Source organism: Dendrobates tinctorius, unplaced genomic scaffold (assembly GCF_039654945.1).
Source record: "Dendrobates tinctorius isolate UK_male_01 unplaced genomic scaffold, ASM3965494v1 ptg000098l, whole genome shotgun sequence".
Lineage (NCBI taxonomy): Eukaryota > Metazoa > Chordata > Amphibia > Anura > Dendrobatidae > Dendrobates > Dendrobates tinctorius.
Genome location: NW_027361766.1, coordinates 22,893,231 through 22,917,175, shown reverse-complemented (window position 1 = coordinate 22,917,175; position 23,945 = coordinate 22,893,231). Strand labels below are relative to the sequence as shown.

At 43.2% G+C, this 23,945-nt stretch overlaps 1 protein-coding gene across 3 annotated transcripts in view; it reads left to right on the top strand.

Annotated features, from left to right (window-relative positions):
- ELK4 (ETS transcription factor ELK4) overlaps positions 1-21,765 on the top strand; it is a 55,976-nt gene extending 34,211 nt beyond the window's left edge. For all 3 annotated transcript variants that reach the window (XM_073587219.1, XM_073587220.1, XM_073587222.1), the window contains exons 4-5: positions 3,499-3,612; positions 9,997-21,765. In XM_073587219.1, the coding sequence (XP_073443320.1) occupies positions 3,499-3,612; positions 9,997-10,095 (213 nt within the window). In that variant the 3' untranslated portion in view covers positions 10,096-21,765. The remainder of the gene's footprint in view (positions 1-3,498; positions 3,613-9,996) is intronic.
- The last annotated feature ends 2,180 nt before the right edge of the window (positions 21,766-23,945 follow it).

Here is a 23,945-nt window from a genome sequence, read left to right as displayed (position 1 = left end):
GAAGGCTGCTTTCCCTCAATCATCGGTGCAGTTTGTCTCCACCGGTCCGACGGTCACTCCAGTGGTGGACTCGCGACTCGTCTCTGGTTCAGGGGAAACCCTTTCCCCCGGAACAGTGGTTGGTGGTGACGACCGATGCAAGCCTGCAGGGTTGGGGTGCAGTTTTCCAGAGTCACACAGCCCAGGGGCGGTGGTCCTTTCGGGAGGTAATTCTCCCGATCAACATTCTGGAGATACGGGCAATACGATTGGCCCTGCAACATTTTCAGCGTTGGCTGACAAACCGGCCGGTGCGCGTTCAGTCGGACAATGCTACAGCGGTAGCGTATGTGAACCATCAGGGGGGCACGCGCAGCCAGGCAGCCATGCGCGAGGTCGGGCTGGTACTGCGTTGGGCCGAGAAAAACCACGTGGTAATTTCAGCGGTGCACATTCCGGGAATCGAAAACTGGGCGGCGGATTTTCTCAGCCGACAGGGGGTCGCGGCAGGGGAGTGGTCCCTGCACCCCGAGGTTTTTCAACAGATCTGCCAACGGTGGGGGACACCAGACGTGGACCTTATGGCATCCAGAGAGAACGCCAAGATTCAAAGATTCGTCGCTCGATCCCTCGACCCGCAGGCAATCGCAGCAGACGCTCTGGTGCTTCCGTGGAGCCAGTTTCGGCTCCCATACTTGTTCCCCCCGCTACCTCTGCTTCCAAGAGTCATCAGAAAGATAAGGAGAGAGAGGGTTCCAGCAATTCTGCTGGCCCCAGACTGGCCTCGGCGGGCCTGGTAGGAAGATCTGGTTCAACTAGTGGTGGACGTACCCTGGCGTCTCCCAGATTGGCCGGACTTACTGTCCCAGGGGCCGATCTGCCATCCGAACTTAGGGGCCCTGTGTTTGACGGCGTGGCCATTGAATCTTGGCTGTTAACACAGGCAGGATTCAGGCGCGATGTGGTGGCCACGATGGTGAGTGCCCGAAAGCCTTCCTCGGCGAAGGTATATCATCGGACTTGGGAAGTGTTTTTCCGTTGGTGTAGGGATCGCGGAGTGGCTCCTCTGGTTTTTTCGATCCCCAACGTACTGGCTTTTCTGCAGGCAGGGCTGGACGCGGGATTGGCTCCGAGTTCGCTCAGAACGCAAGTCTCGGCCCTGTCGGTGCTTTTCCAACGAAAGGTCGCTTCGGTCTGGCAGGTTAGGACGTTTATGCAAGGGGTCGCACATTTAGTACCCCCCTATAAGGCACCGATGGAATCATGGGACCTGAACTTAGTGCTCAGGGCCCTTCAGGAACCTCCCTTCGAACCGTTACAAGAAGTCTCCTTACCTTACCTGTCCAGGAAGGTCGTTTTTCTGGTAGCGATAACATCTATTAGGCGGGTTTCGGAACTGGCGGCTTTATCTTGTAAACCGCCGTTCCTGACTTTTTATAAGGATAAAGTAGTTTTAAGGCCAGCTCCCCCCTTCTTGCCGAAGGTTGTCTCTGCATTCCATATCAACGAAGACATTGTCTTACCCTCGTTTTGCCCGGCACCGGTGCATAGGGTAGAAAAGGCATTGCACACCCTGGATCTGGTAAGAGCCCTTAGGAGATATGTGACAAGGACAGCGCCATTCCGCCAGACAGACTCTCTATTCGTGATTCCAGAAGGGCGGCGGAAGGGACTCGCTGCGTCCAGAGCGACTTTGGCCAGATGGGTTCGTCTGACAGTCCAAGAATCATATCAAATCAGTGGCACGCCGGTTCCGGCAGGGATCAGGGCACACTCGGCTCGAGCAGTGGGTGCCTCATGGGCACTGCGACACCAGGCTTCAGCGGAACAGGTGTGCAAAGCAGCTACCTGGTCCAGTTTGCATACGTTTGTCAAACATTATAACGTACATACCCAGGCATCCTCGGATGCAAGCCTGGGAAGAAAGATTCTCCAGGCAGCAGTTGCGCACCTCTAATCAGGGGCGCAAAATAGCATGGATTGGGTGAGCTAAGATCCCGCCCAGGGACTGCTTTAGAACGTCCCACAGTCTCTGTGTCCCCCAATGAGACGAAGGAGAAACATGGATTTTTGTGAGTACTCACCGTAAAATCCTTTTCTCCGAGACGCTCATTGGGGGACACAGCACCCACCCTATTAGCCAGTTGGCATCTGTTTATTTTGAATTATACAAATCCTTATGTAAGGATCAGGGTGGTCCCTTTTTCAGACGTATAATTTCTTGCCTGAGTTTAAGGCGCGTTCTCCTACTGCTTATGCACTAAACTGAGTTACGCCCGGTCTGGGGGCGAGGGTGTATGCGGCGGAGGAGGAGCTAACTCTTTTTTTTGTATACTTAGTGTCAGCCTCCAGACGGCAGAAGCACACACCCCACAGTCTCTGTGTCCCCCAATGAGCGTCTCGGAGAAAAGGATTTTACGGTGAGTACTCACAAAAATCCATGTATTTTTGGGCGCACATCGAGCGCACACGTGTGTGCGCGATTTTTTTTTAAGTATGTAGGCGGCACAAAAAATGCATCATGTAGCGTTCAGCGCGTCTGGGCGCACACCTGTAAAATGCGCAGCGCACGCTAAACACTGATGAGCGCGTACATTCGCAAGACCCTGCGATCACCATGTTAAAGATAGGGGAACATTGCGCTGCGCAATCAAACGCTAGTGTGAAACCAGCCTAAGGCTTATTTTTTCAACACTAGACAAATCTAGCATGCCAAAACCGCTGGAAAAAAAAAACACAAAAAAATCCAAGGAAAACATGCTTTTTTTTTCCTGCAGGTTCTTTCCTGCCAAGATGTCAGGTTTTGCTGCTGAAAAAAACACCTATTGTGAACTTACCCTAAAAATTCAAACTTTCAAAAAACATTTTTTTTTTTTTTTTTTTAAATTTTTGCCAAAATGTTAGATATTTTCATAAGTAAACGCAAATCATAGCGACCTAAATTTATCGATAAAATACAATGGGTCATAAAAAAACAATCTCAGAATGGGTGGGATCCGTTGAAGTATCCCAGAATTATTACCACAGATGGACACTGGTCAGATTTGAAAACAAATGGCCTGGTAATGGAGGTGAAAAGAGGCTGGGGGGTGAAGGGGTTAAAATCGTGAGACTATTATTATTATAGCGCCATTTATTCCATGGCGCTTTACATGTGAGGAGGGGTATACATAATACATACAAGTACAATAATCTTAAACAATACAAGTCACAACTGGTACAGGATGAGAGAGGACCCTGCCCACTAGGGCTCACAACCTACAAGACTATAATCCCATATGTTGGGTCATGCTGTCAGATAATACAGTACAAGCTGTCACTGACATGCTGGGAAGTTACAGCAGCGTAATACTGTCCCTTTCACAGAGAGCACCCTTAATATTTATGGTAATAAGTTAGAGTTATAAAGGGCTGCAGGTCTGGTGTTTGCATAAGTGAATCTTACCACATTGCTCATTCTGTGATATTCTGTCTTTTACAATAAAATAATGACTTACTGATTTTCTTTTTCTTTTGCAGACACCTATATTGCTAACTCCAAATGCCATGCTCTCTAGCATTCACTTCTGGAGTACCCTGAGCCCTGTGGCTCCTCTCAGTCCTGCCAGGCTACATGGTAGTTCTCTTTTCCAGGTGAGTTACTTATACAACTGTTTTGTCAGTGTTTATTGCAGACTGTTACGTAAATCACAGTTAGATTTTGCATTACTTCTTGCATTTCTCACTTGCATTCCTTGTGTTTCCATAGCAAGTCGACCAGTGCTTTTTATATCAACATTTATACATGTCTAGATAGAAATCATGGGGCGCAATAGCAAAAGCCATAATTGAGAACTTCCACCCCACTCCCTCAATAAAAAAAAAAATAAATATATATGTTTTGAACAGCTGACATGTGCCTCTAACAGCCACAGGTGGAATCGCGATCCACCCGCACCTGTTAACATGCTAAATGCCGCTGCAATCTCTGACAGCGTCATTTAATATGATCGTGTCGGAAGCGTGTCACTAATCCCGCCCATCGTCACCTGTGTCAAATGACCGCCGGTCGCCGATGGGTTGGCACAGCAACCCGGGGTCTGCAGCAGACCCATGTGGTTGTCATTGCCGGATTGCTATGAGTGCTGCCCAGTGGTCAGCTCTCATAGCAAGTGAGCATTTCTGCTACATACCGGCAATCTGATCATCATCTGTGTGTAGAAGAGGCAATCGGATTATCGCAGCTTCTAGTCTCCCATGGAGACTATTGAAGCAAGTGAAAAGTAAAAAAAAAAAAAAAAGTTTCTAAAAATAATTTAAAAAAAAATACAAAAGTTCAAATTTGCCCCATTTAAATTTTTAAAAAATAAAAATACACATATTTGGTATCGCTGCTTTCAGAATCGCCCGATCTGCCAGGATCTAATAAGAATTAATCCGATCAGTAAATGGCGTAGCGAAAAAAAGTCAAAACGCCAGAATTAAGTTTTTTTGGTCGCCGCAACATCGCATTAAAACTCAATAAAGATCGTATCCACACCAAAATGGTGTCACTAAAAACGTCAGCTCGGCACGCAAAAAATAAGCCCTCACCCATTAAACCCTCACCCAGCCACAGATCACGAAAAATGGAGACACTATGGGTCTCAGAAAATGACGTTTTTTTTTTGTTTTGTTTTTTTTTTACCTCTGAAATAAAATAGAACCCTATACATGTTTGGTATCTACAAACTCTTAGTGACCTTGAAAATCATAATGGCAGGTGAGTTTTAACATTTGGTAAATATAATAAAAAAAATTAAAAAAAAAAATCCAAAAAACTGTTGGGGAATTGCAGTTTTTTTTGCAATTTCACCACACTTGGAATTTCTTTCCTGTTTTCCAGTACACAATATGGTAAAACCAATGGTGCTGTTAAAAAGTACAACTTGTTCCACAAAATTGTTGCCTTCACATGGCCATATTGACGGAAAAATAAAAAGTTATGGCTCTAGGAAGAAGGGGAGCAAAAAGCAGAAATGCAAAAATGAAAAAGGGCTGCTGCATGAAGGGGTTAAAGAGGGAGCCCCTACACTCTTTAAACCATCTAGAATCCATAGTCATTGACAGTAGCATCTAAGGGGTTAAACAGCTATGGTCGTGTCAACACCTTTTCGTGGCTGATGCTGCAGGGTGACAGCTTATTGCATTTTTACCCGTTGGGTGATGCTATACTCTTATATCTCAGGTCACTAAAAAGACGAATTTGTGGTCATTGAGAGGTTCAAATGTCAAAAAACATCAGACTTGGTAGGGTACTTTTTTCCATAGAGAGTTAATAAAAGTTAGGTACCGTATACAGTACAGACCAAAAGTTTGGACCCACCTCATTCAAAGAGTTTTCTTTATTTTCATGACTATGAAAATTGTAGATTCACTCTGAAGGCATCAAAACTATGAGCTAACACATGTGGAATTATATAGTTAACAAAAAAGTGTGAACCAACTGAAAATATGTCTTATATACTAGGTTCTTCAAAGTAGCCACCTTTTGCTTTGATTACTGCTTTGCACACTCTTTGCATTCTCTTGATGAGCTTCAAGAGGTAGTCACCGGAAATGGTCTTCCAACAGTCTTGAAGGAGTTCCCAGAGATGCTTAGCACTTGTTGGCCCTTTTGCCTTCACTCTGCGGTCCAGCTCACCCCAAACCATCTCGATTGGGTTCAGGTCTGGTGACTGTGGAGGCCAGGTCATCTGGCGTAGCACCCCATCACTCTTCTTCTTGGTCAAATAGCCCTTACACGGCCTGGAGGTGTGTTTGGGGTCATTTGGGGTATTGAAAATAAATGATGGTCCAACTAAATGCAAACCGGATGGAATAGCATGCCGCTGCAAGATGCTGTGGTAGCCATGCTGGTTCAGTATGCCTTCAATTTTGAATAAATCCCCAACAGTGTCACCAGCAAAGCACCATCACACCTCCTCCTCCATGCTTCACGGTGGGAACCAGGCACGTAGAGTCCATACGTTCACCTTTTCTGCGTCGCACAAAGACACGGTGTTTGGAACCAAAGATCTCAAATTTGGACTCATCAGACCAAAGCACAGATTTCCACTGGTCTAATGTCCATTCCTTGTGTTCTTTAGCCCAAACAAGTCTCTTCTGCTTGTTGCCTGTGTTTAGCAGTGGTTTCCTAGCAGCTATTTTACCATGAAGGCCTGCTGCACAAAGTCTCCTCTTAACAGTTGTTGTAGAGATGTGTCTGCTGCTAGAACTCTGTGTGGCATTGACCTGGTCTCTAATCTGAGCTGATGTTTCTGAGGCTGGTGACCCGGATGAACTTATCCTCTGCAGCAGAGGTGACTCTTGGTCTTCCTTTCCTGGGGCGGTCCTCATGTGAACCAGTTTCTTTGTAGCGCTTGATGGTTTTTGCCAATGCACTTGGGGACACTTTCAAAGTTTTCCCAATTTTTCAGACTGACTGACCTTCATTTCTTAAAGTAATGATGGCCACTCGTTTTGCTTTACTTAGCTGCTTTCTTCTTGTCATCATACAAATTCTAACAGTCTATTCAGTAGGACTATCAGCTGTGTATCCACAACACCACTGATTTACCCAACCCCATTTATAAGGCAAGAAATCCCACTCATTAACCCCTTAGTGACAGGGCCAATTTTTTAAATTCTGACCATTGTCCGTTTATATGGTGATAACTCTGGAACGCTTCAACAAATCTCATTGATTTTGAGATTGTTTTTTCGTGGCACATTATAATTTATGATAATGATAAATTTAGGTTGATATGTTTTTGGTTTATTTATAAAAAATATCAGAAATTTGGCAAAAATGTAAAAAAAAAAATGCAAGTTTCAAACTTTGAATGATTATCCCTTTAATCCAGATAGTCATTCCACATAAAACCATTAATAAATAACATTTCCCACATGTCTGCCTTACATCAGCACCATTTTTAAAACGCTAGTTTATTTTTGTAGCCTTTTAGGAGGTTTAAAAATGTAGCAGTAATTTTTCATTTTTTCAAGGAAATTTACAAAATTTATTTTTTTGAGGGACCTATCAATGTTTGAAGTGACTTTTGGGGTGCTATATATTGGGAAACCCCAATCATGATACCATTTTAAAACGGCACCCCCTGACACATTGAAAACTGCTGTCAGGTAGTTTATTGACCCTTAAGGTGATTTTCAGGAATTAATGCAAAGTGTTATAGCAGGAATGAAAAAGTGTTTGTTTACAACCTAAATGTCGGTAACTTCTGAACTGACCACTAGAGCCGGGAGACTCTAAGGCTGCTATTTGGCCATGAAATGCTATGGCAAACATCAGGACCAGACAATCATGATCTCTGTGTGTCAATTAGACTAAAGCAGAAGCCCCCACAATCTATTAACCATTTATTTGATGTCTCTTTTGACAGCAGCAACTAAGGGGTTAAACAGATATGGACGGTGTCAACACTGATCGTTTGTGATACAGCAAGTTGTCAGCTATAGTGTACAGATGACAGCTGCTAGATTGTCGCCTGTATGGGGATGATAGGTCAGTTAAAAGACGTATTGGCTGTCATTACGGGGTTAAACCTGACAAGGCACACCTGTGAAGTGAAAACCATTTCCGGTGACTACCTCTTGAAGCTCATCAAGAGAATGCCAAGAGTGTGCAAAGCAGTAATCAAAGCAAAGGGTGGCTACTTTAAAGAACCTAGAATATAAGTCATATTTTCAGTTGTTTCACACTTTTTTGTTAATTATATAATTCCACATGTGTTAATTCATAGTTTTGATGCCTTCAGAGTGAATCTACAATTTTCATAGTCATGAAAATAAAGAAAACTCTTTGAATGAGAAGGTGTGTCCAAACTTTTGGTCTGTACTGTATACTCGTGTATAAGCCGAGATTTTCAACACATTTTTTGTGTGCTGAAAATGGCCCCCTCGGCTTATACACAAGTCATTGTCCAGAAAGCCAGCTGGGGAGGGGGAGCAGCGGCAGGAGCCGGTGGCTGTGACATCTGTAAGGTAGCGCCTATTGTTCGTGTTGGGGACGCTCACTTGGCAGCTGATTAACAGGGTCCGACACCGGGTTTTTAAACATAACCAGTCCATACGGTTTATTGTTACATAGCATAAACCATAGAAGCATGTAGAAAGGGTAACAGTCTTACATCAGACCAAACGAATGTTAAATGTAGAGCTCCGCTCTCTTAGCACTGTGGTCACACAGGCTGTGCTTTGTCAAGCAATCAGGCTCTATAGCCTCACAGTTATTTCCCCCTCTCTGGGGTTACCTCTTAGTTGCTTCTCATTCAGGACATCCATTCCCTCCTGGGGACTGTCCCACACACACAGGCCAATATACACAGGCCTCACCAGGTCTGTGGCCTCAGCATGTGCTCTTCAGGGAGTCAGCACACCTTCCAGAACCTAGGCCTCCCGGGACCTTCCACATGGCCCAACCAGGGAGACCTACCCTGTTCACCTTATATGGTCCGTAGCCACACCCACAGGTGAGGTATGGATCACATGGCTATGACCTCATTGCAGGTCCTTTCCAGACACCCAGCCATACACACACATATACAGGTTTTACTATGGGCGTTCAGACACGACCCTGGGTGGGTTTGTAGGTGACTGGTCCCACCCATCTCACTAAGCCACCTGGAAGCTTTCCCTAGTACAGAGTAACAAACCCTCAGCAGAATATCTGCTGATTAATACTGGTTCCAGCTTCCATCACAAGGCCACCCACCTTCTGATACATATCGGTCATTTACCATCCTGCCGTTCATCCTTTCTCCATTACAATAATGGACATGCCTATATGCATGTCCTGGGACGCCCACACTGCGCCCCCTAGCTGTCACAGCGGTCATTGCACCACACATCATTCTCGCCCTCCTTGCGCCATTGCGGAGTGTCCCTGCATCTCTGTTGTGCAGGAGCAGCAGCTCTTCCCCTTTGCTGAGCGGTCACGAGGTACTGCTCATTAATTTAATAAATATGCAAGCGTCTCCATAGGCGTGGAGCGCATATTCATTACCTTAATGAGCGGTACCACGTGACCGCTGAGCACAGGAAGCTGCCGCACCAGGACAACGGTGATGCAGGGACGTGCAGCAACGGCGTAAGGAGGACGGGGGGGAGCCGAGCCATGCATACAAGGATGGGATGGGGAGCCCAGCCATGCATACAACGGGGGGAGCCGAGCCATGCATAAGATGGGACGGGGGGGGGGACCATACATACAACGAGGGACCGGGGGAGCCATGCATACAAGGGTAGCCACACAGGACAGGGGGAGCCACACATAGCAGGACAAGGATGAGGGGACAATGCATACACGACTTATACTCGAGTCAGTAAGCTTATCCAGTTTTCCGTAGCAAAATTAGGTGCCTCGGCTTATACTCGGGTCGGCTTATACTCGAGTATATATGGTACTTGGTTGTATGCACCCCAAAATGGTGTCACTAACAAATGCAACTCTTCCTGCAAAAAAAAAAAACAAAAGCCCTTATATATTGCTACGTGTGGGAAAAAATAGAATTAAAAAGTTATGGCTCTGGAATGTGAGAAACTAAAAAATGAAGTTGCTCTTTCACTTCCACCGGATGTATGTGATTTGTCTAAAGGTGGGGAGTGTGAACCCAATGCTAATTGGTCACAGGGTTCCCGTGACATAGCAATGTCACACGATCCTCGGGGGAGACAGTGCCAACACCACTGGTACGATGTCGGTACTGGAGGTGAGTATAAGTGTTGTTTTTCTACAAAGGGGAAACGTAGGGATTAAAAAGGGTTTGTCTGAGTAGTGTTCAACTCCTTTAAGGTCTCTATAGCTTGTTCCAGCACCATTTTTCTGATTCGGAGGCCTAAATTGCCTGTGTAGATTTCTGAACACTGATTTACCACTATTGAGTTGAAGTGGCTGTTGTCTCATTGCTGGTTTTCCTGACGTCTTATATACTAGATTGATCTTTAAACTGATTTTTTACTTTTTTGACTACATTTTAATGCATTGTTGTTTTACTTTAGTTTCCGTCAGTCTACAACAGTCACATGCCACTGGCGTTATCCGGCTTTGACAGCCCATCTACTCCTGGACCATTCTCTCCCGATTTGCAAAAGTCATAGCAGCCACACTGAAGACCCGGACACAAGGAGAAGATTGTCAGGTTCCCTGGAGCTACATACGGATTTCCTTTCATTGATGTATGTGCTTGTTGAATTCCCCTTACAAATACCTTGTGACTAAATCACCATGACTTTGGCAAATTGAATGTCCTCTGAGGAAATGATGAAAAGTAGCCATTGTCCTTTGCACTTGAATCACTGGTAAGCAAAAACTGCTCCAAAAATCCAGGACTCCTAATATACCATATCTATTTTTTCAGCAGAGTTTTATCAAAATGAGGAGAACCAGGAATATTTTTGTATTATATGCAGGAATGACTTTTCAGACATACGCTGTAACGTTGTTCCAGTCATTTTACCAAATCCTTTTGCAGTGGACGTCCTACTTTAATAGGACCCCAGGCAAATCTATATTTTTACGGGAATATTTTATAATATGGGCTGCCTACCAAATTCGAAAAAGAAAAAAGAAAGAAATCAAGTGGAAAGGAAGACACAAATTTTAGTTTCTTTTCAGAAAGTACTTCTAAATTGCTGTTAGGAAACACAAAGCACTTAAATTGGACCGAACCCAAAGGGAAGGAGCAGACGGCTGAAAAACACGAACAATGCAAAGCAATCAGGATCATTTGCTTTTAGTGATCGCACACAAGATAACGTGCGCCCTTCAAACTGCACTAATGTATAATGCTGAAGCCTCCCAGGAATAACACGGAAAGAAAAAAGCCATGTTTGGCATCTAACATACTAATACGTTAGCTGCGGGCATATGTGATGACTAGCACCAGAGTGACACCATTCTATAGGATCTACACGTGTGCCTGCTACAAGCGTCTTTAACGTCTGCTCCAGAATCGGGGCTTTTTTTTCCTACCTGCTCTACCTATGCAATATTTGTTTCAGAGAAATTGTATATTTTAATACATTTACTTGTACATTGCTTAAGCACAGATGGTGAAGTAGATCTTAAAGATTAGCCAATGTTTTGTAGCCACTAACAAGAAAATTGTCACAGTATATTTTTTTAAAGGGAAACATTTTTCAGAATGTCATATTACAGTATTATCGACTGGTATTAGCATGGCAGGAAGCGGGTCTGACCTATCTGCTTCCAGAACAAGCCTGGCATTGGCGGTGCCTCATTTTATCAAACTGTCATCTCTGCATCACAGGATAAAGGATACTTTCCTTTAAAGGGATTTAAGTTGTCTCTTGAGCAGCTAAGAGCAGTGCAGTTTCCTTACTTCTCTCCTCCTTCAGTGATAGATATGGTGAAGTAAAACTATAGAATTAGAACTATAAAGCTCAGCACAACTTCTGCTGTAACCCATTCAGCTAGCAATGGTTTGTTTTAAAGGGAATACGTCAGCAGGTTTTTGCTATGTAATCCGAGAGCAGCATGAAGTAGGAGCTGAGACCCGGATTCTAAAGATGTATCAATTAGTTTACTGGGTGCAGCAGTTGTGACAGAATCAGTTTTACCTGCTGCCGATTTAGCATAACTTCAAATGTTGAGCCCTGTCCACTGAGTGTTAGGTTTCTGTGTACATTATGTATTGACAGAGAGCTTCTACTCAGTAGTGGTGTGGCTGGACCAGTAAGCACAAGGCAGCTAGTCAGATTGTGAATCTCCTCCTGATTATTCACTGAATATATTGACACAGAAAAGTACAGCTTAGTAAGTAGCACATCTTTGGAATCAGGGTCTCAGCTCCTACACAATGCTGCTCTCAGAACACCTAGCAAAACTTCCTTTAAGTCTACACTGCTATCACTATGTTTATACATAGGGATAAGCGGGCGATTGAACAGGCACAAAGCTCCTGACAGCCAGAATGGCGCGTGTGATTAGACCTGCTCTGAAAGCTGTGGTTTGGTGATGTTGCAAGAGAGGGAGGGGGAATGAGGTGAGCAGATAACTGTTGTATGGAAAACAATTGGCTGGAGAGATCTGGCTTGTATTTTAGGAGTTAATCTCTCATTGAATGTAGCTACTAGAGATGAGTGAATTTGAGCGGGTCAGGGCTTATTTGGCCCAATAAATAGCCTCTCCATGCTTGTGTCGTGACTGTCGCACAGCCGCCACACATGCAGCTGCGGAGCCGAAGAGCTGATCAGCCATAGCGTTCCAGGAAGCTGGGTTCCCTCTGCAGCTTATTCGGTAAGCGCTATAGCTTGCCGAACAAGCTCTGACCCAATCAAATTCGCTCAACTCTAGTAGCTACTACACACACTTGCCCTGCCTCTTGAGGCTGGGCTCTATAGAAACCAGCTGCACACTTTAAAAGACAAAAGCTTTCATTGCAGGAGAATGACAGCTGGTAAAAAAAACAAGGCAGTTGCAAACCTTCTTATTTTCATGATGTCTAACTACTTAAAGCAATTTCAGAACTTGAGAACACCACTTTAACTTTGGGTTGAAGGGGTTTTGCCATTGCAAAGATTATTCCTCCACCGACTCATGGAGGAAAAAAAGAACAAATCAAGCTTTTACTCACCTTCCCACTCCCAGCACTGCCTCTCACTAGTGCTCCAGTCTTCCTTGATTGCCTGGAGCAGTGACATGACATAGTCAGAACTTCAGCCAATCGCTGACCTCAGCACCCCTGTCGATGTGGACAGCTCAAGCATTTAAGCCTAGTGATTGTCTACTGTTTTATCGACATGACATCACCGCTGTAGTCAATCAGTAAAGACAGAAGCAGCGGTGAAAGACAACACAGTGTCCCAGGAGGCTTAGAAAAAGGTTGTGTTTTTTATTTCCTGAACCTATTGTGCAATAATCTTTGAAACGGGTCAACTTGTTAAAGGAAAGTAAACTCCAAGCTCTTTTTATGAAGTTTACTATTTTAGCCTGCAGACTTTGCGTGACTGCTCTTAAAGTGCAATAATAGTAATCGAGAACCATTGGCTATCCACTAATCATATTCCTGTTTGTTTTTATCTCCTTTCAAAAAGATTCTACAGTAAAAAAAAAAAAAAAATGTAATAGTCATCTGGAGTTGAGCTCAAATGCAGACTGCTCCCCATGCCCTTCTCGTTTGCAGACTGCTCCCCATGCTCTTCTCGGTTGCAGACTGCTCCCCATGCCCTTCTCAGTTGCAGACTGCTCCCCATGCCCTTCTCGGTTGCAGACTGCTCCCCATGCCCTTCTTGGTAGCAGACTGCTCCCCATGCCCTTCTCGGTTGCAGACTGCTCCCCATGCTCTTCTCAGTTGCAGACTGCTCTCCATGCCCTTCTCAGTTGCAGACTGCTCCCCATGCCCTTCTCGGTTGCAGACTGCTCCCCATGCCCTTCTCAGTTGCAGACTGCTCCCCATGCCCTTCTCAGTTGCAGACTGCTCCCCATGCCCTTCTCAGTTGCAGACTGCTCTCCATGCCCTTCTCAGTTGCAGACTGCTCCCCATGCCCTTCTCGGTTGCAGACTGCTCCCCATGCCCTTCTCAGTTGCAGACTGCTCCCCATGCCCTTCTCAGTTGCAGACTGCTCCCCATGCTCTTCTCAGTTGCAGACTGCTCCCCATGCTCTTCTCAGTTGCAGACTGCTCCCCATGCTCTTCTCGGTTGCAGACTGCTCCCCATGCTCTTCTCGGTTGCAGACTGCTCCCCATGCCCTTCTCGTTTGCAGACTGCTCCCCATGCCCTTCTCGGTTGCAGACTGCTCCCCATGCCCTTCTCGGTTGCAGACTGCTCCCCATGCCCTTCTCGGTTGCAGACTGCTCCCCATGCCCTTCTCGGTTGCAGACTGCTCCCCATGCCCTTCTCGGTTGCAGACTGCTCCCCATGCCCTTCTCGGTTGCAGACTGCTCCCCATGCCCTTCTCGGTTGCAGACTGCTCCCCATGCTCTTCTCGGTTGCAGACTGCTCCCCATGCCCTTCTCGGTTGCAGACTGCTCCCCACGCTCTTCTCGGTTGCAGACTGCTCCCCACGCTCTTCTCAGTTGCAGACTGCTCCCCATGCTCTTCTCAGTTGTACACTGCTCCCCATGGCTCTATCTCAGTGCTCTCAAAGTCCACTCCCCTGACTGTTTTCCCTTCTCCTTACAGATTGTTTTTTATGCCCCTTTTTTATACACCGTTTCCCATGATTTCCTGTCTAGCTCATGCAGAATTCTCCTGAATGGGTTATTCTCAACTGAAAGGGGTATTCCCATCTCCAAGGTCCTATCCAAACATGTAGTAGGTGTAATAATAATAATAGTATTTGCAAATACCTCCAATTAGTAATGTCGTATATTTTTTCTGAATCGTTATGTTTCTTTCCTCATGTGCAGGCATTGCAGGTCCTTATGTATCCATGGTTACGACATCCAGCAACTAGCTAATTCACTGTCAGTGGTCGTAACTGTGGACACCTTAGGCTGTGTGCACACGCTGCGGTTCCGCAGCGGTTTTGGCCGCTGCGGACCCGCAGCAGTTTTTGCTGCGGTGTACAGTACCATGATTCCATATGGGAATCAAAAACCGCAATGCAGACGGTGCGGAATTTTCCGCGGTTTTCAATCCGCAGAAAGAATTGACATGTCAATTCTTTCTGCGGATTCTGCTGCGGTTTGCCATCTCCTCCATTGAGGAGATGAAAAACCGCAGGGCAAAACCGCAGAGCAATCCGCAGGTAAAACCGCAGGTATTTTGACCTGCGGATTTTACAAAATCCGCGCGGATGAATCCGCACCTAATCCGCAGCGTGTGCACACAGCCTTAAGGTTCTGCACATAATTAAAGAGACAGTAAATCAGAAAAACTATACTACATTACTAATTGGAGGTATTTGCTAATATTATTATTATTACACCTGATACACATTGGGATAGGATCTTGGAGATGGAAACACCACTTTAAGTCTAGGGCAGTTCACAGCTTTCCAGTCTCTTCACTTCCTTGTTGCTGAGGGATGGGAATAAATCATTGGCTTCACACTGTCCAACGTACTTACAAGAATGCAACGTTCTGTCGTCCTTGTACGCACTGTTTCATTGCACATGATCAGAAAGGCAGAACAAGAGTTGCAGAGCCCTCATGATGATGTCACCTGTGGCACATACAGAACCCGCTTATGTAAAGTTATGGTGGACGTTTAGGAGGAGCTGACGGTCCTTTAAGACTCCACAACGTGCCCTCTCCACTTATGTTCATTGACTTTACAGTTTGTAGCAGGAAGCAGAACTGCATATTTCTCTCAATAATTAGGTAGAGCATTTCAGGAGGGCTATGTGTGGAAATTAAGGGAGTGCATCGGAAGTCTGCATGGAAACAGGCTGTACCTGAGTGGGGGGAGTTTTTAAACTTTGAGGCAGGGCAGCTCAAAGGATATAATGGTCAGAAGTCAATTCTTCCATAAAACTGTGATGTATATGTGATTTCAGGCAAACCATCTAGAGTTTGGCTTTCTGAAATTTATGCTGTAGACCTGTATCTGGTGGGTCATGCTAGGGCTCATCGTCAATCACTTTCCTCTGCAGAACCTCTTTGGAACTTAACTGATCCATGATTTATGTTGAGTGTCTGTGGATTAGTTAGAAATGCCTGCAAATTAGTGTTATCAGTGTGTCTTTGCTCTATGGCTTTAAGCACTTTCAGAGGGAGAAAATGTATTGTTTACTAATCATTATAATTGTGGGCTTTTTATAGTGTCTGGGGGTTGTAATCTTTCTTATAACCAGTACCAATTGTACTTGGCGCAGTAAGGTTGTAGTTTAATCTGACGGCACGGATAACCCGCATTATCTATGAACTAGAAGTCAATATGCACCCTTGATCACCATTCTCTTTTTAGTCTAAATGGGTGCAAAAATCTTTACTAATCATAAATATTTCTTGAATGATGGCACTGCCCGTCTGACACAGTTTCGATTAAAGGCAATGGACATGGTACGGCATATTACATACAGTATGTTGAGTGAAACTATGAAAAAAACCTTAACTATTAAGGTTGATATTAGACACCAGTCCATCGAGTTCAACCTACAACCTAACATGTTGATCCAGAGGAAGGCAAAATCCCTGTGAGGCAGATGCCAATTGCCCCATATGGGGGGGGGGAATGCCTTTCTGACTTTTACTTATGGCAATCGGACTAGTTCTCTGAGCCTTCTTAAACTTTTGTAGTGAATCAGACATTACAGCATCTTGTATTAGAGAGTTCTGTAACCTCACTGCCCTTACGGTAAAGAATCACCGTCAATGATTATGATTGAACCTTCTTTCCTCTAGACATAGAGGATGCCCCCTTGTCACTGTCGCAGGCCTGGGTGTACAAAGATCAGTAGAAAAATCTCTGTACTGTCTCATGTATTTCTATATAAATGTCTTCATATATTTGTACATTTTAATAACATTGCGCCTAAACCTTGGTTTTCAGGCTAAATAACCCCAAGTTTGATAACCTGTCAACTATTTATTACGTTTCACTTAACTTCAGACTAATCTTTACTCCTTCATCCATTTCAGTCCTCTCATGCAGGTTGCAACCTGCTACTAGTTTCAGACTGTTCATCTGTCAGCATATTTTTTCCAGTAGTACATACCAGATTGAGCGCTTCATCCAGGTTGGTGTTGCCGTTACTGTTGCCCTTATGGGTTCTCTTCTTTGTGCTAACATTGATCCCGAGGAATATGATTTCCTCTCCCTACAATATCTTCCCTGTGATCTCTCCCATCATTTTTCACAGATATGCAGCCTGTGTAAAGGTACTGTCACACTAAGCGATATCGCTAGCAATATCGCTATAACTTGTGACGTTATAGCGATATTGCTAGCGACATCGCTGTGTCTGATACTTACCTACAACACGCTCCCCCGCTGGTTATCGCTGATCCTGGACCGCTTCTCGTCATCAGCTTCCTGCGACGCGTGGGCGGGAGGACGCAGGATCACCGCGTCTGACAGGTAAGTAGCGACCCCCGTCCCCAGCGATGTCGCTGGTGAGATCTGCTTGTGTGGCAGCTCACTAGCGACCACTTAGCGATGTACCAGCTATCCTGACCGCGTCATATCGCTGGTCGGGATCACTGGTACATCGCTAAGTGTGACAGTACCTTAACCCCCTTCCAACTTCATGAACACTGCCATTTGTGTGTTTTCCTTCTTCCCATCCCCATCCCCTCACTGAAACCTTGCTTTCCTTTTTTTCTTTACAATCTGACCTGGGTTGTGCAACCTCCTCTCTCTCCCTTCTAGTATCTCCAATGGAATGAAGGGTCAGGCATAGGTATGATACCACCAGGAGCAACATGCCGTCAGATATTTGTCAAAACAGCTGGACAGTCAGCTATGTGAACAAGTTAAACAGGCTCCGCAGTAGCAATGTGTAGAATGTTTAATAAAGAATATTAGAATGTGGCTCAATTTTACATAAAGTTAATGAATGATAAGAAAAAATGTCAGTTCCAAGGCATACATAGCCATTATATTACATATAATTCACGTTGACACCAGCCACAATTTGGGAGAGATTAGGAGTTTATTACATACTGTTTAATCTTTACTGCTGGGCCAACTTTAATTTTTACCCTTTTTATTTCTCTTATTCCTAAATTTGGTTGGTGTAAACATTTTCTAAGTCAAAGGCCCTGATCCGTCAAATCTTTTACACCAGAAAAGTGGTGCAAAAGCTTTGAAAAGTTGCAAAAGTTTGGCGCAGCAGGGGCATGCTACCACAGCTCGTCTAATTCATGATGAGCTGTGGCGTTCCATACACCAGAAATTTTTGCTTGAGTCTTTGACCCTTGACTAGTGTAAGATTTCTGGAACAGTGCACGGACTTTTCTGCCATTTGTCAGATGCTCCAGTTTCATGAACAGGCGTGCACCTCTTCATAAATCAGTGGTGTCTGACTCCAGCGCGCCCCCTCATCAAGACCATTGAATAAATCGCCGGCAACGATGAATCAGGCCCAAATTCTTTTTTCTAATGGGGGCTTGTTTTTTAGGAGGCGAACTGACATTTTTATTGGTTTCATTGGGTGCTACATATAACTTTGTAAACACTTTTTATTTCATTTTTTTGGGGAGAAGCGAGGTGGCTCGACAACTGCATTTTGTCGTTTTCATTTTTTTCCTTACCATTTATATTAATATATTGTTATATAAATAATATAACTTTTATATTTTAATAGATCGGACTTTTATTGACCTGACGATGACAAATAAAAATGTATTTTTTTTTTTTTATGTTCAGATCTGGGAAAAAAGGGCTTCATTTGAACTTATGCTTTTTTTTTTTTCACCTAGTTTTTAGACTCCATAGAGGACTTGAACTTGCACTATATATTGGAATTAAAGTTTAGCAAAAAGATTCACACTACCCTCTACCAGCGTCCATGTTGGTACTCAGTGGCAACCAACCAGACCAGGGGGTTAAGCTTGGTAGTAAAACTTCAGAGGGCTCCCTTTAGTGGTGGCTTAATGCAACCAGGATTGTATTAATGTAATGTATGTACAGTATGTGTGACATAGTTAGACATATAAGTGGCTCAGGTGGCTAAGATACTTTTAGGGTAAGGCTGCATGTAGAAGTCACAACCGGATTTTGGCTGCTACCTGTGGCCTTATATTTTCAGCTTTTTTACATTGCTGTAACACTCAATTACCTTGTAGTTTCACTGAACCAAGCTTTTATCAGTCTAGGTCCTCTAGGCCTTGTTCAGACATCCGTTTCCGTTTTGCATCCTGTTGCTTGGTCCATTTTTTCATTCATTGTGTCCGTTTTTATCATTCGTGTAACATTCCTTTTTCATGCGCAGAAAGAACCAGTTCCTTTTATCAGATCAGAATAGGACATGTGTGAATAACCCAGATGAACATGTTCCCTATTATCAGATTGCTTCTCTCTGTAAATTACTACAACTTCTGGCTCATTGCAGAACTTGGCACATGTATTATAAACCGCGGCCATATGACAAGTGATCGTAGTGTCTGTAAAGCGCTGTGGAATTAATGGCGCTATATAAATAACCAAAATAATTAAAAAAAAAATTGGTTAAAGTTTTAACCTTAGTCCCAGCTGGTTGGGTTGTTCTCCAGCTTGACCACAGCAGCACAAGTCTTTGTGTCATTATTGGCATCCAGGGTCAGAACAGATGGAAAACCCAAAGGGTATATTCACATTTTACAGGTTTGTTTTAAAAAAATATCATTGGAATTTCCACATGCTGTAGGAACAATCCCAATCCATCTACAGAGGAGATTTGTAGTTGGAGAGATTTTGGCAACACATCTACGTGCATATATCTTGGATGATCTTGAGGTTTCAGATTAGCAACATAATAAAAACCGTAGTTCCGATTCATCAAGGTGTTTGCACTAGTTCCTGGCATGAAATACACAAATCTTTTTCGCATTTCAAAGTTGTGCAAAAATGTAGACACTTCTGGCGTTTTTATCTCCGTTCTGACCAGCTGCACCAGAGCCTGGATGAGACGTGGCAAAGCCCTCCTGGCAAATCCATCAAGATTTAGTGGCTGGGTATCACTCCAGAAATGTACTCCAGTCACTCCCTGGAGTAACACTTCTGCCGGAGACGCACAGCAATAGTATGATGAGCCTCATTCAATGTGGTGTGTGTCTCTTAATGAATGAGGCGCATCTTACTCAAGAGGACTCATTAAGACTGCTGACAAAACCATCGCATCTCAAAGGTACAACTTTCCATCTGCATCGCTGTTTATCCCATTGGGGACAAGCGTCCCGTCCAGTGACAGTGTACAGTCTTATGTATATAATGGTGCATTATTAAGATATATAACGAGCTACTCTTATGACGCTTTCTTTAATTTCGTCATTTAAAATATTGATCTTGTTTTTGTTTCAACTGTTTGGCTATAGGGTCATGTATTTCATTGGCCTCTGGCAGACACAGAGTTACTAGCATTCTGCACAGAGTATCCAGCACTTAATGGCGCTTATTATGTACCTTTTTATAAAATGTATTTTTTATACTTTTTCCAAAGCCTTTTTTTGTAAAACTGTTCTTGATTTTAGCTTTGGGGAATTGCTGTATAAAAAGATTTATAATTTAAAAAAAAATGTTATTTCCTGAAATTTTTTAGTAAAAGTTCTGTCTTAAATTTGAGTTCAGAGAGAGTATCTCTCCACTCTCCAAACTTAAGTGTTTTTACCAAATACCGTACTTGTATTTTCCATGGGATAACTATAAATTCTTTATCCTCATAGCTTTCCTTTGTGCCAATCCTCTGTTATTTTTCCTCCAAACTTAGAAAGAAATTGACAACTGGGTGTTACTGATCTCCTTGTCTAAGGGGGCTTGTCCCTGCAGTCTGGCACTGCAAGCTGTGAGTGGACAGTGTCAGACACACCTCCCAATGGTAACACCCTGTTGTCTAATAGGAATAACCGAGGGACGGTATAAAAAGGGCTTGAACTTTTAACTTCTAAGTTAAGAACTTGCTATAATCTTATAAAATAAGGTGAAGGCTCTTATTACTGTAATATGATTATATATTTAATCAGACCTACAACATTATATTTTATAGGGTAATGTACTAATTCTAGCAACAACGATACCAAAGAACACTCAGAAGAGCACCTTGATGGATATTTCATCTTTTTTCATCCGTATTAACTATGTAGTAAAGCTAATGCACATATTTTACACCTAGGTCCAAACTCCTACATCGCGCATTTAAGGAGATTCTTTACCGTTTTCTTATTATAGTTTTAGGTTCAATCATAACCCGTCTTTCTATCTGTAAGAGCTTTGTGTTTCTGAAATTGAGCTATGAAGAGCCTAGATAATCATAGATTTAAGGTGTGTCCTACACAAAAAAGCTAACATCCAATTTGCTGATTCCTTGGGAAGCGGTTTTTTTGTTTTGGCATATGACCCCTGCTTTGTATAATTGAGGCTGGTTAGGGCATTTCGTAGCTAAACCACCCCCTTTTCTATCACAATTAATTCATGGACAGAGAAGGAGGCTGGCCTAACTATTGAAATGAGCTAGTAATTAAGCCTCGTTCACATAGAGCGCTGGTCATGTGCTGACGCAGGGAACGCTCTCGTGTGCTGAACCAAAGCCAGATGTGCTCGTGGACCCTGCGCTGAGATCTGTAGATCACTACATCTTTGTCAATTCAGGTATGTTTAAATATATATGTTTTGGAGCTACACATCCTGTCTAAAATTTAGTTTGCCAGCTACCTGCAGCCACCATTGGAATGAGCACAGGAGTTTACTGCAAACTGTAATATATATGCATTCAACTTATAGAAGTATGCACTTGGCTCCTGAGCTCCCTCTGGTGGAGGCTACAGGTAGCCAGTATGTTATTGCTTTAAGGCAGGTTTATGCATGGGATTTGAAGTTCTGTATAATAAAACCCACATTTAATTTTCAGTAGAATTCTTCATATATTTTAATTCAGACTAACCAATGAAATCCCTTAGATCTTGTGTTTTTGCGTTGAACAATTATGTAATATGTCGGTAATTTGCTCCTGCTATCCTTCTCTTACGTGTAATACCATTCATGTAGGTGTTCTGTTTTTATGTTATTTTGTTCATTATAAAGGGAGGATGAGTGTGTTATGGATCTGTGATAATCGGCTCAAAACCCAAACACATTGTGTTTATCTGCTTTCTTTGTCAATGTGCAGGCAGAATTGCAAATACATTTTTGCATTTTTTTTAAATAAACATTTTTACGCAAATATTACATCTGGTGTGTTTATTTTCCCAGTAGCCGTGGCATGATTGTAGATTTTTCTGTTCCAATTCTTCAACACAGTTGTTATCTGAATTTATCTTTTTTGTCATGCACTGTTCACTGATAACAACTGATGATTTACAAAAACTGTCAACTCTCCTTATCTCTATATCTCTATGAAAATAATTGGGGCCTACAACAAGCAGCTTGAACAGAGGTGAGCATGGTTCTTATATAAGTCAGTAATTTGCTATAGTCTACCAGACTTGTGGATAAACTGGATTACACAAGATCACAGGAAAGCTGACGTAGGTTAAGATGCGCTATCCTTAGATAAGACACCTGTTTGTGGGTCAGGAAGAAAGACATTGATTTAGATCAGACCTTCTCAAACTATTTCTGCTTGGGCCTCAAAAGACAGACCCATGATGATGTCTGGACTGCCCCATCTGTAGTGGAAGTCCATACTAAATTATACACATGTGGTCAAAATTGTTGGTACCCCTCGTTTAATGACAGAAAAACCCACAATGGTCACAGAAATAACTTGAATCACAAAAGTAATAATAAATGTAAAATCTATGAAACTGAACAAATGAAAGTCAGACATTGCTTTTCACCCATGCTTTCACTGAATTTTAAAAAAATAAAACTCAAGAAATAGGCCTGGACAGAAATGATGGTACCCCTGAAAATAATGTGACAAAAGGGACATGTTAAATCAAGGTGTGTCCACTAATTAGCATCACAGGTGTCTACAATCTTGGAATCAGTGAGTGGGCCTGTATAGAGGGCTACAGATACTCACTGTGCTGTTTGGTGACATGGTGTGTATCACACTCAATATGGACCAGAGGAAGCAAAGGAAAGAGTTGTCTCAGGAGAGTAGAAAGAAAATTATAGACAAACATGTTCAAGGCAAAAGTTATAAGACCATCTCCAAGCAGCTTGATGTTCCTGTGACTACAGTTGCACATATTATTCAAAAATTTAAGCTCCATGGGACTGTAGCTAACTTCCCTGGATGTGGCCGCAGGAGGAAAATTGATGACAAATCAAAGAGATAGATAATACGAATGGTAAAAAAGCCCAGAAAAACTTCTAAACAGATAAAGGTGAACTTCAAGCTCAAAGGAACATCAGTGTCAGATTGCACCATCCGTCGTTGTATGAGCCAAAGTGGACTTCATGGGAGACGACCAAGGAGGACACCATTGTTGAAAAAAATCATAAAAAAGCCAGACTGGAATTTCTTGACATGTTGATAAGACACTATGTTTCTAAGAAAATGTCCTATGGACAGATGAGACAAAAATGGAACTTTATGGCAAGGCACATCAGCTCTATGTTCATAGATGGAAAAATAAAGCATATCAAGAAAACACTGTCCCTACTGTGAAACATGGAGGAGGCTCTGTTATGTTCTGGGGCTGCTTTGCTGCATCTGGCACAGGGTATCTAGAATCTGTGCAGAGTACAATGAAATCTCAAGTTGCTGCCCAGTGTCAGAACGCTTGGTCTCAGTCGCAGTTCATGGGTCTTGCAACAGGATAATGACCCAAAACACAGCTAAAAACACCCAAGAATGGCTAAGAGGAAAACGTTGGACTATTCTAATGTGGCCTTCTATGAGCCTTGACCTAAATCCTATTGAGCATCTTTGGAAAGCGCTGAAACGTGCCATCTGGAAAAGGCAACCTTCAAACACAAGACAACTGGAGCAGTTTGCTCTTGAGGAGTGGGCCAAAATACCTGTTGAGAGGTACAGAAGTCTCATTGACAGTTACAGCAATTGTTTGATTGCAGTGATTTGCCTCAAAAGATTGTGCAACAAAATATTAAGTTAAAGGTGCCATCATTTCTGTCCAGGCCTATTTCATGAGTTTAATTTCTTTCAAATTCTGCGGAAGCATGGTTGAAAAGCAATTTCTGACTTTCATCTGTTCATTTTTATAGATGTTTGATTTGTTACTTTTGTCAGATTCAAGTTATTTCAGTCACCATTGTGGGTTTGTGGGTTTTTCTGTCATTAAATTAGGGGTACCAACAACTTTGACCACGTGTGTGTGTGTGTATACAGTGCCTACAAGTAGTATTCAACCCCCTGCAGATTTAGCAGGTTTGATAAGATGCAAATAAGTTAGAGCCTTCAAACCTCACACAAGAGCAGGATTTATTAACAGATGCAT